This window comes from Neovison vison, chromosome 1 (assembly GCF_020171115.1).
Source record: "Neovison vison isolate M4711 chromosome 1, ASM_NN_V1, whole genome shotgun sequence".
In the NCBI taxonomy this organism is placed as follows: Eukaryota; Metazoa; Chordata; class Mammalia; order Carnivora; family Mustelidae; genus Neogale; species Neogale vison.
Genome location: NC_058091.1, coordinates 233,618,188 through 233,631,223, shown reverse-complemented (window position 1 = coordinate 233,631,223; position 13,036 = coordinate 233,618,188). Strand labels below are relative to the sequence as shown.

Genomic DNA, 13,036 nt, shown 5'->3' with positions numbered 1-13,036 from the left:
TAAAAAATATATATCTATATATTTTTAAAGATTTTATTTATTTATTTGACAGAGAGAGATCACAAGTAGGTAGAGAGGTAGACAGAGAGAGAGAGGGAAGCAGGCTCCCTGCTAAGCAGAGAGCCCGATATGGGACTCTCTGAGATCTCATGATCTCATCATGAGATCATGACCCGAACCGAAGGCAGCGGCTTAACCCACTGAGCCACCCAGGCGCCCCTACTTTTTTTAAAAAATATTTTAAAAATTTATTTGACACAGAGAGAGAGACAGAGAGAGAACCACAAGCAGGAGGAGAAGCAGAGAGAGAGAGACGTAGGCTCTCCACTGAGCAGGGCCCGATGCAGGACTTGATCCCAGGACTCTGGGATCATGACCTGAGCTAAAGGCAGATGCTTAACCACCTGAGCCACCCAGGCAGCTCTCTTCTCTACTTTTGAATCATTTATCAATAGTTTACTTGAATTTAACTGTTTGTTAATTTCTGTGGAGTTTTTATTGATTCTTTTGTTTTTTCTTACAGGTTGCTTTTAAGGGAGATCCAGAAGCAGCCCTCATCCAGTATCTTACCAATGAGGAGGCCAGGAAAGCCATTTCCAGCACTGAAGCAGTTCTAAACAACCGATTCATTCGAGTTCTGTGGCATAGAGAAAATAATGAGCAGCCAGCACTACAGTCTCCAACACAGCTACTCCTGCAGCAACAGCAAACACTTAGTCACCTGTCACAGCAGCACCATCATCTGCCACAGCACCTTCATCAGCAGCAGGTGCTGGTGGCCCAGTCTCCTCCCTCAACAGTACATGGGGGTATCCAGAAGGTAATCCACTGAATCACAGAGAATGACAGGTCCTCTAGTCCCACCCTGATCTAGATCATTGTTTCTCAGTTTGGGTCCTTACGTCTTCTACATTAAAGCCACTCAGTTTTATCTGCAGACAGCAGCATCTCATCTCCTCAGAACTTATTAGACATGCATTTTCTTGGACCTCACCCCACCTTACTCAGTCAGAATCACTATGGTTGGTGCCTAAGCAAGCTCCAGATGATTTTTAGGAACCGTGAAGTTTGAGAAGTGTTCTTCTGCTAGTGTTAATTACCTGGGTACAAATTCCTGGGCCTTATCTCCCCAAATGACAGAGTCAGTCTCCAGGTCTCCAGTCTCCAGGAGGCCCATAAATCTACATGTTTAAAGAAATATGCTTAGTGATTCTTCTCAACACTAAAATGTAGTAACTGTCCACTACCAAACAACTTTGGATCTAGAACTTTTGCTTTGTTTTGTGTTAGAATCAGTCATCCTTGTACCCACTCTTTTGTCTTAATTTTTCCATTTAGAAAACTCTTTCAAAAAGCCCTTAAAACTTTCTAGAACTGAAACGTAAACTCCAAAAAAATGGGGATTTTTGTCTGTTTTACTCATTCTGTCTTCCATGCCTAAAATAAGGCCTGGTGCTGTTTGATAGACTTGAATGACTAGATGAAGGAAGGAAAGAACAAACTAATGTGCAGTAGAGCCATTCCAATATTGATGATAATGATAAACCTTTTCCTAGTGTTCTCTTGTTTCAGTTAAATGCATTCAGATTTTTAAAAAGGAATTCTTATCATACATAGTCTTCATTCATCATCCTTTTTATTTGCACCTAAACCTGGATTTCTTTTGTCTCTCTCCCACTTCATGTTAGAGCTCAAAGGCAAGTGCTTCCCCTGGATGTTGGCCACATGGTGTATTAAAGTGATACTGTCACCTTTGTGATCTATTAGACCCAGTTCTGTTTTTGTTAAAAGCTACCATTAGTTAAAACTCCCAAATCCCTGAAAGGGAACATTGAAAAAATCATTAGAAATTTTTATCTGTATGAGCATATGTACATATATGCATGCATTTTGATGACATTTTTTCAGACATCCATAGAAGTATGGATAATGGCAATCATTTCTATATCTACCACTTAAAAAAGAAAACTTATGGGTAATTGAAGCACCCTCCCTTTTCATTTCCTTATTTTCTTCCCCATGGTAATCACCACCCTGAATTTGTATTATTCCTGGCATTTTAAAAACTTTGACCACATATGTGCTTATTTTATGTGCAGATGATGAGTAAACCGCAGACATCAGGCGCCTATGTTCTTAACAAAGTTCCTGTTAAGCATCGTCTTGGACATGCAAGTGGTAACCAGACTGACGCATCACACTTATTGAGTCAGTCAGGTGGTGCTGGAGAGGATTGCCAGGTCCGTATTTCTGTGCTTCTCAGATTATTTAAAGCTGTTTAGTGACAGAGAGAAATTAAGACATTGACTTTCATCCAGATTTGTAATGTCTTGTTTCTTCAGTCAAGGTAAATGTGAGAGCTAACCTGAGTGTGGCAGGTAGACTTCTCTAATTTCCGTGATTATGCTAGAAATGGGCAGTTAAATTTTTTTTCCTACTCAAAGTGAAGTAGAAATTTGAAAATTTTAGCCACTTATTAATAGGGAGATGTCGTTCTTAGTCCATTTCTTTTCCTCTTTAAATAAGAACATAATGAAGAAGATTCTGTTATAATCGGAAGTCAAACTTTGGAATATATTTTAAGAAGTTTCTTTGCTTTAGGAATATATCTGTATGGTGACTTTCCACAATGGTGACTATTTCAAAGAGGGCCTGAAAAATTCTGAAAAAGAACAAGGAGGTACTAGCGCTAGCCCTACTAAATGGTAAAAAATATTATGAAGTCTGTATAACCAAGTCAGTTGATACTGGCACATGGATAGACTAAGAGAACAGAATAAAAGACAAGAAACAGACTCGCTTACAAAAAGGAATTGTTAGATGTCAAAACAGTATCTTAGGCCAGTGGGGAAAATATGGACTTTTTGATTGATGGTATATGGATAACTGGATAGCCATATAGAAAAGATAAAATTAAATCCATTTTTAAGTTACATAATAAGCTAGGATAATTTCCAAAAATATCTGATATTTAGATGCCGATGGAAATGCCATGAAAGCAAATTTGTCAGTGTCTGGCAAAATTATGTATACATTTATTCTAAATCAGTAATCCTCCCCCTCAGAATGTATGCCAAAAGTATATTTGTCAAACTATGAAAAAATATATGTACAAGACTAGTAGTTTAAGCTCTTTATGATGATAGCAAAAGACTGGAAACAACCCAGATGTCCATCAGTAGGGGACTAGTTACTTAAAATGTAGTTGTACATTCAGAGACTAGCATATGTGCAACTTTACAATGGAAAGAGAAGTATCTTCATTTGAACCATGAGGTGATCATCAGTATGTACTAGGTAAAAAGAAGAGTAAAATGGAACAAAACATATATAGTCAGCCTTGTTAGTATAAACAAGTAGGTCCAATGAACACATATAAATATTTCCTTATTGACAGGAATAAAAATTCCTAAAATTAATTTGAAAAAAAATTTTTAATTTCTAAAATTTAAATCTTGATGGTTACAACAAGAAAAGAAGAAACTAGACAACTTTGACTATGTCCGGTTTTGGAAATTTGTCTTGGAACCATGTAAATGGTGAATGCAGTTATAAAATAAAATGAAAAAAACTCATCTTTAAAAATTGAAAAGACAAATTGACTGATGTTTGCATAAAAGGCTTTAAAACACAGTTACTTGACTATATATTCATAGTGAGATAAACCCTGAGGACAAAAAGCAATTAAAAAAATTTATTTATTTGAGAGAGAGAGAGCGCTTACGCACGAGTGTATATGAGCATATTGTGGGGATGGACAGAGAAAGGGAGAGAGAAAGCCAAACAGACTGTGCACTGAGCTTAGAGCCTGTCCATGACCCTAAGATCACAACTTGAGCTGAAACCAAGAGCTGGAAGCTTAACCAACTGTACCACCCAGGCCCCCCCGACAAAAAGCAATTTTAAAAAAGTATTTTTTTTTAGAGATTTTATTTATCTATTTGACAGACAGAGATCACAAGTAGAAAGGCAGGTAGAGAGAGAGGGGAAGCAAAAAGCAATTTTAAAAAAGTATTTTTTTTTAGAGATTTTATTTATCTATTTGACAGACAGAGATCACAAGTAGTCAGAGAGGCAGGTAGAGAGAGAGGGGAAGCAGGCTCCCCGCTGAGCAGAGAGCCTGATGCGGGGCCTGATCCCAGGACCCCGAGATTGTGACCTGAGCCAAAGGCAGAGGCCCAACCCACTGAGCCACCCAGGTGCCCCTGCGAAGTATTTTTTAACAATCATGTTGTTGGCAATGTTGGTATTCTGAAGCTGGTTTGTGAGCATTGTAGGTTAAATCAAATGGATTATATTGTCACTGACAACTGAGATTTTTAATGTGGTTGAAAAGAAGTATATGGTAGATGAGGTTAAGTAAAAACACTGTAGTCCTGCTTTGAATTGAAACTATGGTTGATCCTTGAACAACTTGGATTTGAATTGTGCCAGGTCCGCCTGAACATGGAACTTTAGTATTTACTTTTCTATATACTTGTCTATCTGTTTATGGTTTTATTTAAATTAAGTTAGTTAACATGTAGTTTATTATTAATTTTGGGGTAGAATTTAGTGATTCATTAGTTGCGTAGAAGACCAGGGCTCATTACATCAAGAGCCCTTCTTAATGCCCATCACCCTGTTGCCCCACCCTTCCTCTTCCTCCCCTCCAGCCACTCTCAGTTTGTTCTCTGTAGTTAAGAGTCTCTCCCTTGTTTTTTTATTTTATCTTATTTATTTATTTGACAGAGAGATCACAAGTAGGCAGAGAGGCAGGCAGAGAGAGAGGGAAGCAGGCTCCTTGCTGAGCAGAGAGCCCTGACACGGGGCTCAATCCCAGGCTCAGTCTGGGATCATGACCTGAGCCAAAGGCAGAGGCTAAACCCACTGAGGCACCCAGATGATTTATCTCCTTCGTTTTTATAATATTTTATTTTTTGTTCACTTCCCTTATGTTCACATATGAGTAAAATCATATTGCATTTATCTTTATCTAACTTAATATTTTGCTTAGCATAATACATTCTAGTTCCCATTGTTTCAAATGAAAAGATTTCATTCTTTTTTTTTTTTTTTTTTAAGAATTCTTTTCTGGTACACGGTTATGTTTTTAAATTTATTCAGATAAGTTTATTTCATTTTATTTGAAGATTTTATTTATTATTTGAGAGAGAGGGAGAACATGAGCAGGGAGGAGAGGAAGATGTAGGCTCCCTGCCGATTAAGGAGCCCTATGGGTGGCTCAGTCCCAGGACCTGAGATCATGCCTAAGCCAAAGGCAAATGCTTAGCCAACTGAACCACCCAGGTGTCCCATAAGATTTCATTCTTTTTGATGGCTGAGTGTATATACACACACACAGACACACACTCCCCCCACATCTTTATCCGTTCATCTACTGATGGACGTCTGGGCTCTTTTAAATATGAATTTTTAAAATAATTACAGTAAAGACTGTAAATGTATTTTCTCTTACAATTTTCTAAATGTTTTCTGTAATTTATTATCGTAAGAATACAGTATGTAACATACAAAGTATGTGTTAATTGTTCATGTTATCAATAAGCCTTCTGGTCCACAGTAGGTTATTAAGTTTTGGGGGGAGTCAGAAGTTAAATATGTGGATTTTTGGCTGTGGGGTGGGCATTAGCACCCCTTATTAACTCCTGAGTTATTCAGGATCAACTGTATTGTTACAAAATCAGGTACTGCTTTGTCTTAAAAAACAAGCAATAAAAAACCTCTAGAACATTGCTTAATACTGCTCACTGAAAAGATCTGGAAATAATAATCATTCCAAGGGTATTAATAACCCCCTGCCCCCTCCCAAGCACTTAGAGCCAGGGGTTCTTGAAGAAATGGCTATCCCCAGATCTAGGGCTGACAGTATTCTAGATGATCCTAGAATATTTTATCCATCCAGAAAATGAAGTTGTGAGAGATTTCTAGAATCCTGTCAAAGAATGAGAAATTGTCATAAAGGCTGTAGATCTGCTCCTCACTGGTTTAAAGGACATTGATAGGATAGCAGAATGTCTTAACCAGAGTATCATAGTAATTCTATGGTGAATACTGCAGGATGAGTGACGTGCTTTCTTTAACAATTTGCAAGAAAAAGAGATGGGAAATGAAACGGTTTTACGGGAGACTTAAAAGAGATATAACCAGTGTCAGTAGATGGACCTTAATGGGAAAAAATGTTTAGAAAATTATAATACAATCTTAGGATGTGAATATCTAATCATACTAAGGAGTTACTGTTTTTTAAGTGTGATGATGGTATTGTGATTATGTTTAAAAAAGAGGTCCGGGGGGCGCCTGGGTGGCTCAGTGGGTTAAGCCGCTGCCTTCGGCTCAGGTCATAATCCCAGGGTCCTGGAATTGAGCCCTGCATCGGGCTCTCTGCTCAGCCGGGAGCCTGCTTCCTTCTCTCTCTCTCTCTGCCTGCCTCTCTGCCTGCTTGTGATCTCTCTCTGCCAAATAAATAAATAAAATCTTAAAAAAAAAAAAAAAAGAGGTCCGTATTTTTTAATGATACAACTGAAATATTTACAGATAAAACAATGCAGTGTTTCCGTATGAATGTGGAGTTGGGGATTTAAGTAAAACAGGATTATAATAGTCTCCCCTTACCTGCAGGGGATACTTTCCAAGACCCCCAGTGGATGCCTGACACCATAGAAAGTACCAAATCCTAATATTTTTTCTGTATATCTCTACCCATAATAAAGTTTAATATATAAATTAGGCACAATGAAATGAATAACAATGATAATAAGGTAGAACAATTATAACAATATACTTTAATAAAAGAGAGGTTGCTCTCAAAATATTGTACTATATTAGTACTTGTTCATGTGATGGTGTGAGGTGATAAAATGCCTATATGTTGAGGTAAAGTGAGGTGAATGATACAGGCATTGTGACGTAGTGTTAGACTACTGATGACCTTCTGATGAGTCAGAGGGTCATCTGTTTCCAGGCTACAGTTGACCTCATGTAACTGAAAGCATGGAAAGCCCAACTGTGAATAAGGGGAAACTACTGTATTTTATGTCCTGATAATTGGTGGTGCTTAGTGATGGAAACATCAAATTGGTAATATAACTCTTCTGTTTTAAAAATTCCATTATAAAAAGATACCAAAACAAAGACAGTTACACATTTGGAAGTCAGACAGCCCTGATTGACTTGACCTGCCTCTTACTGGTGTATTAGATAACTTGGAAACATTGGTTTCCTTTTCAATAAATTGAGTTGCTGTGGAGATTGAAAATTTTCATGTTGTTAAAACATGGGTCATGTTTTCAATAAATTGAGTTGCTATGGAAGTTGAAAAGTTTCGTTTTAGTAAAGCATGGAAGGGGAGTGTTTAATACGTACTATAGTGCTTAATAAATTGGAGGTGTTGCCATTTTTATTTTAATAATATGAATTTCAGCTACGTAGGGTTCCTGCAGTACTTCAGAGACTCTTGTATAGTTAAAGTAGCTTAATTTTGAGGATAGTTGACTACTGTATGATTGAGAGAAGTTTTGTATATGGTTATGAATAGTTAATGATATTATTTACACAGTTGAAGTTTCTGTGAATTTCTCAATATTCTTTGTCCCTTATATTCAATTAATAATAAATAATTAATTAATAGTTAATAACAATTAACTCTTGAGAGAATTATGATGGAGAGAAGTTTTGTATATGGTTATGAATATTTAATGATATTTACACAATTGAAGTTTCTGTGAATTTCTTGATATTATATTCTTTGTCCCTTATATATTTAATTAATAATAATTAAAAGGAGCATATGTTAGGAAAGACTTGAACCAGAAAGATTGTACTATACCATGTAGTTCTGTGCCTTAAGGGAAGACTAACTGGACAGTGGTTTGTTCAGAAGGGGAAAGGAATCTAAGTACCAAAACTAGCACAGTAGAGATGACCACTACTTTGTTCAGATCTGTGAACTAACTACTTGTCTTATGTTTGATTATAAATTCATTTAGCATTTTATTAAATACAATAAGATTATGTTTACAAAGTACTTTAATCTTGTGTTAGGTGATTTGGAGGATGGTTTAAGGAAACAGGAGTAATTCTGTGATTAGATGTCTCAGTTAGTCTTAACCTAGAAGGAGGGAAAACTAGAATGAGGCTAAAGCTGTAATTGGTAAAGAAGCTGTAGTCACTCCTGTTAGGTGAGATAGATCTTTATTTGTTTTTATTGTTTAGTTAGTATTCCTCTTTTTTGTGTCGGTTCAGTCATGATTGTGGAGTGTTCTTGTTTTTGTCTTGACCCATCCTGGTCCCAAGAGTGACCTTGTTGGAGGTTGATATTCTGTGAAATTGTTTTTGTTTAACAGGACAGTAAGGTCTCACCCAGACTAGTTGGCCAGCTCCTACATAATAAGGGGCTGCAGTTCTTTTTCTTTCAATTAAAAAAATATAAGGAGAAGAGGAATAATGTGATTGTATCCCAAAACACATTATTGCTAAAATGAATTTTTGTTTTTATATTTGAGTGACAATTGAATTTATGTATACATGAAAAACTCATAAGTGAAGTTTTTAAATGTAAAAAAAGTTTTAACTTCTGAAAAAAAAAATACATGCAGACTTTCTAAAAAATTACTTGAAAGCATTTCTAAAATTTAATTTAATTATATTTGTGTTTCATAGATATTTTCAGCTCCAGGCCATCCAAAAATGATTTACAGCTCCTCAAACTTAAAGACACCTTCAAAACTTTGTTCAGGGTCTAAATCTCATGATGTTCAAGAAGTTCTTAAAAAGAAGCAGGTAACAGCCTTGATTCTAATTTCCTTAAAGAGGAAATGACCCGTTGAATTCCTAAGTGATTATGTTAACACATTTGAATAGCTCATGTTGTTATGAACTACATTAAAATGTTTATTTAGCTGCTTCTGGATGTAGTGTATATTTGAAAACAAGAAGAGACAAAAAAATATTTTGCTGTTGCCTTTCACTGGCTACATGAATCACAAGGAAAGAATTCTTTTCATATAGAAATAAAGAACACTGAGTTGTCCTGTTTGGTTTTTTTCCTCCAAGGTAAAGAAGCAGTTTTATTTCATTATTTCCTCTTTTAATTCCTCTCTTGCTTTGTACGTTAGAAAATATTTCACATAAAGTAAAACATCTATGTCGTTGTTACTCATATGACTCAGTTCTGAGTTGCATTATCTTTTTAGATTTTAAACTCGTATGAGTTTTTCAAATAAAATAGATATTTATATGTATTATCCCAGTATAATTGGAGATTTGATTAATAGAGAGGGGTGAGAGGCAATTTTTTCCTGGCAGAGATCCATAGAATTTGCTATGATTTCTGTCCTCTAGCTTCATCTCACATTTTTTAAACATTAAACTTGGAAAATAAAGATTGGCTTTTTACATTGGCAAACAAAAACAAATCTTATTTTTCTTCATAAATACATTTACATTATTCAAGTGAATGTAAATGTCATAGATACAGTGTTTGGCATTTTAAATATTTTTTCAAGTACAGTTATAAATATAAACTCTCATACAGAAAATATATTTAAAGGTTTCATTTCTGGTTTCAGCTGTTTTTTGATTAGGAGCAAAATTTTTCTTGAACAGCATAGGGATGACCCGGAAGAATTGAGTTGGTCTTTTATCAGATGTATGCAAATGTTGGCAAATTTTGTTATCCATTACTGATTCTTTTAATCTTTTCGTATAGGAAGCATTGAAGCTACAACAAGACATGAGGAAAAAGAGGCAAGAAGTGCTAGAAAAACAAATAGAATGCCAGAAGGTGAGACGAGCTCATTATTTGCTTGCTGGAATTGATGGATACAATGGATTTTACAGAGATATCCCTCATAGTAAAGTTTATAAGCGTTATTTATATTAAAATTTACTAAGCATAGTTTTACTTTTTTCTGTTTATTTTATAGATGCTAATATCTAAGCTAGAAAAGAACAAAAACATGAAACCAGAAGAGAGAGCAAATATAATGAAGACTTTGAAAGAGCTTGGTGAAAAGATCTCACAGTTGAAAGATGAATTAAAAACATCTTCTGCAGTCTCCACACCATCTAAAGTAAAGACAAAAACAGAGGTATCTATTTGTATTTTCCATTCAGCATAGTACTGTTGAACATCTGTTACATGCTTGGCTCTTTGAAAATACACTGGAAGTCTTAGGTAGCTAATAGTCTAATGGGGAGACAATTAGAGTGACAGGGTTTTTTTTAATGTTTCTATATATTCTGTGTACTCTCTTTGAAAGAGGGGCTAATACCCTCTTTAAAGATGTGGGGGGTTTTTGTTTTTTTTTTTTTTTTAAAGATTTTATTTATTTATCCGACAGACAGAGATCACAAGTAGGCAGAGAGAGAGGAGGAAGCAGGCTCCCTGCCGAGCAGAGAGCTCAACGTGGGGCTTGATCCCAGGACCCTGGGACCATGACCCGAGCCGAACGCAGAGGCTTTAACCCACTGAGCCACCCAGGTGCCCCAAAGATGTGTTTTTTAACTGGATTTTTGGCTCCCTTTTCTGAAGATGAAATTGCTAGAGTGATGGCAAGAAAAAAGTGTGTTTTCCTGTTACATGAATTGTTTTTCTAATATTGTAGTACAATGGAACTATCTCTTTTAATATTCAAAAGGTATCATCAGCTTTATATGGGTAAAAATGTGGTATTCTGTTGAAAAGATTAATCAGAAGTTCTAGATCCATGTAAGTCTTACTTTGTTAGTTGGCATTTGTTTCCTTACCCTAGGAGAATACTTGCTGTACACAGTGGTTCCATTATACCACATTTCTGGACCTTTAGGAACTTGGAATAAAAAATTTATCAGATACATAGAATGCAAATTTTTATGTACAGTATTATAATGGATTTGAAATTGTGACTATTACTGGAGGATATAAAGTTATTTCATCGACATTATTTTGAAAAAAATACAATAAAATACTTTTATTGAAATGTCCCCCAATTATAGAAGGAACATACATACATTTAAAAAATTAGAGAGTATATGTAGGGGGTAAAAAATTCTCTCACAGTCACTCCATCTAAAGACAGACAGTTTGTCCCTCATACCAAAAAGAGAATGACGATAGTTGTAGGGTTCAAATCTGAAAGCATTATGTAGCTGTTATTTATGTTTGTGTCATTAATGAGTATTTCCTGTGTAATCTATTTTGCTTGTGTTTCATTCATGAATCTTTACTATCAGAAAATTATTCTCAGCTCCCTCTTCTCAGCTGACTATTTCCAAGGTCTGAATTTTAGGCCATCTTAAGCAGTAATACTGCTTATTATTTTTTACTGGTATCAGTATACTCTCTGTGTGTTTTTGTACAGTTAACCTTCCCTAAAACACTCAGGTTTGTTGCATCCTCTTACTCTCATTTTGCTAAAAGAGATGTTGTCATCCTGTAAGTATAATATTCTGAATAAGATCTTAGATGTTATCTAACATTTTTTTAAACAAATACATTTTTACTCTTAATTTTTCCAAAGGCACAGAAAGAACTATTAGATACTGAACTGGACCTTCACAAGAGGCTATCCTCAGGAGAAGACACAACAGAGTTACGGAAAAAACTCAGTCAATTACAGGTTGAGGTGAGATTTAAGAGGAGTTACCCACTATGGTTAACACCTCAGATAATACTTTTTTCTTCCTCTGTTTTCCAAGGTTCAGTCTGACAATGTGTGTTATATTCTACCTTTTATTGTTATTAGGCTGCACGATTAGGTATTTTACCTGTGGGTCGAGGAAAGACCATGTCCTCTCAAGGTCGAGGAAGAGGCAGAGGCCGTGGAGGAAGAGGAAGGGGCTCACTGAATCACATGGTGGTGGACCACCGCCCTAAAGCACTGTCAGTTGGGGGATTCATTGAGGAGGAAAAAGATGAATTACTTCAGCATTTTTCAGTAAGTTTTTAAAGTAGGCAGATGCCAACTCTAAAAACACTGTATTCAGCATTTTCTTGCTGCCTTCTGTATAAATGTCAAGTGTTTTATAGATTCGAAAATCAAGTTGTAAAAAAAATGGGTATTTGCAAATTCTTATTAATATATTTAAAGGTCAAGAAGCAGCTCATGCTTTGTAATTCCATAATACTCCACATAAATGAGTTTGTACTGACAGGTTGTTCCCAAGCAAATATTTGATTTTTTTTTTTTTTATGGTTATTACATGGTTTAGCAGGTGTTTATAGTCAATAAGTGAAAATAGCTTGGGATGAAGGCAGAATTCAAAGGAGGAATTTATTAGAATAAGAGACATGTATCGCTATATTTTGTATATAGTGGCAAACACTTTTAGATAAACATGTATACAGAGATTTGTTACAGGTGACTGTCTTTAATTTGCTACTTTAACTGAGTATATTCTCTTTCCACTCATTCATTTAATAAATACTGAGTGTTACTTGTGCTAGAGCATTTTCATATATGATTTTATTTAATCTTAAGTAACTGTATAAAGTGCATGTGAAATTCTGTGTGTACAGATGAGAAAATGAAAGTTTAAAACTTAAGAGTAGGGGTGGCTGGGTGGCCCAGTTGTTAAGCGTGTGCCTTCGGTTCAGGTCATGATCCTAGGGTCCTAGGATCCAGCCTGGCGTTGGGCTCGCTGCTCATTGGGAAGCCTGCTTCTCCCACCTCACTCCCCCTGCTTGTGTTCTTTCTCTCTGTGTGTCTCTCTGTCAAAAAAAATCGATAAAATCTTTAAAAAAAACAAAAACAAAAACCCTATCTTTAAAAATAAATAAGTAAGTAAGTAAATAAATAAATAAATAAATAAAACTTAAGAGTAAACCAGCCAAGATCATACAGTTAGTAAGTGGTAGAACCAAGATTAAAATACACACAGTTGACTTAACGTCTGAAATCAAACAACTTTTTTGAGAGAAAACATTTTCAGTCCCGTTTATTTATTTATTTAGAGAGTGAGCAAGTGAGCATGAATTGTGTGGAGGGACAGAGGGGAAGAGAGAATCTCAAGCAGACTCTGTGCCCAGTGCCCTGCTCCATGCAGGGATTGATCC

General features: G+C 35.7%; 1 protein-coding gene across 5 annotated transcripts in view; it reads left to right on the top strand.

The window, feature by feature from the left end:
• The window catches only part of RBM27 (RNA binding motif protein 27), a 79,296-nt gene that overhangs the window by 49,494 nt on the left and 16,766 nt on the right, over positions 1 to 13,036 (top strand). For 4 of the 5 annotated variants that reach the window (XM_044225079.1, XM_044225055.1, XM_044225073.1 and 1 more), the window contains 7 exons: positions 524 to 820; positions 2,100 to 2,240; positions 8,662 to 8,781; positions 9,710 to 9,784; positions 9,927 to 10,091; positions 11,502 to 11,606; positions 11,727 to 11,918. In XM_044225079.1, coding sequence (XP_044081014.1) covers positions 524 to 820; positions 2,100 to 2,240; positions 8,662 to 8,781; positions 9,710 to 9,784; positions 9,927 to 10,091; positions 11,502 to 11,606; positions 11,727 to 11,918 — 1,095 coding nt within the window. The remainder of the gene's footprint in view (positions 1 to 523; positions 821 to 2,099; positions 2,241 to 8,661; positions 8,782 to 9,709; positions 9,785 to 9,926; positions 10,092 to 11,501; positions 11,607 to 11,726; positions 11,919 to 13,036) is intronic. The other variant, XM_044225065.1, reaches the window with a different exon arrangement.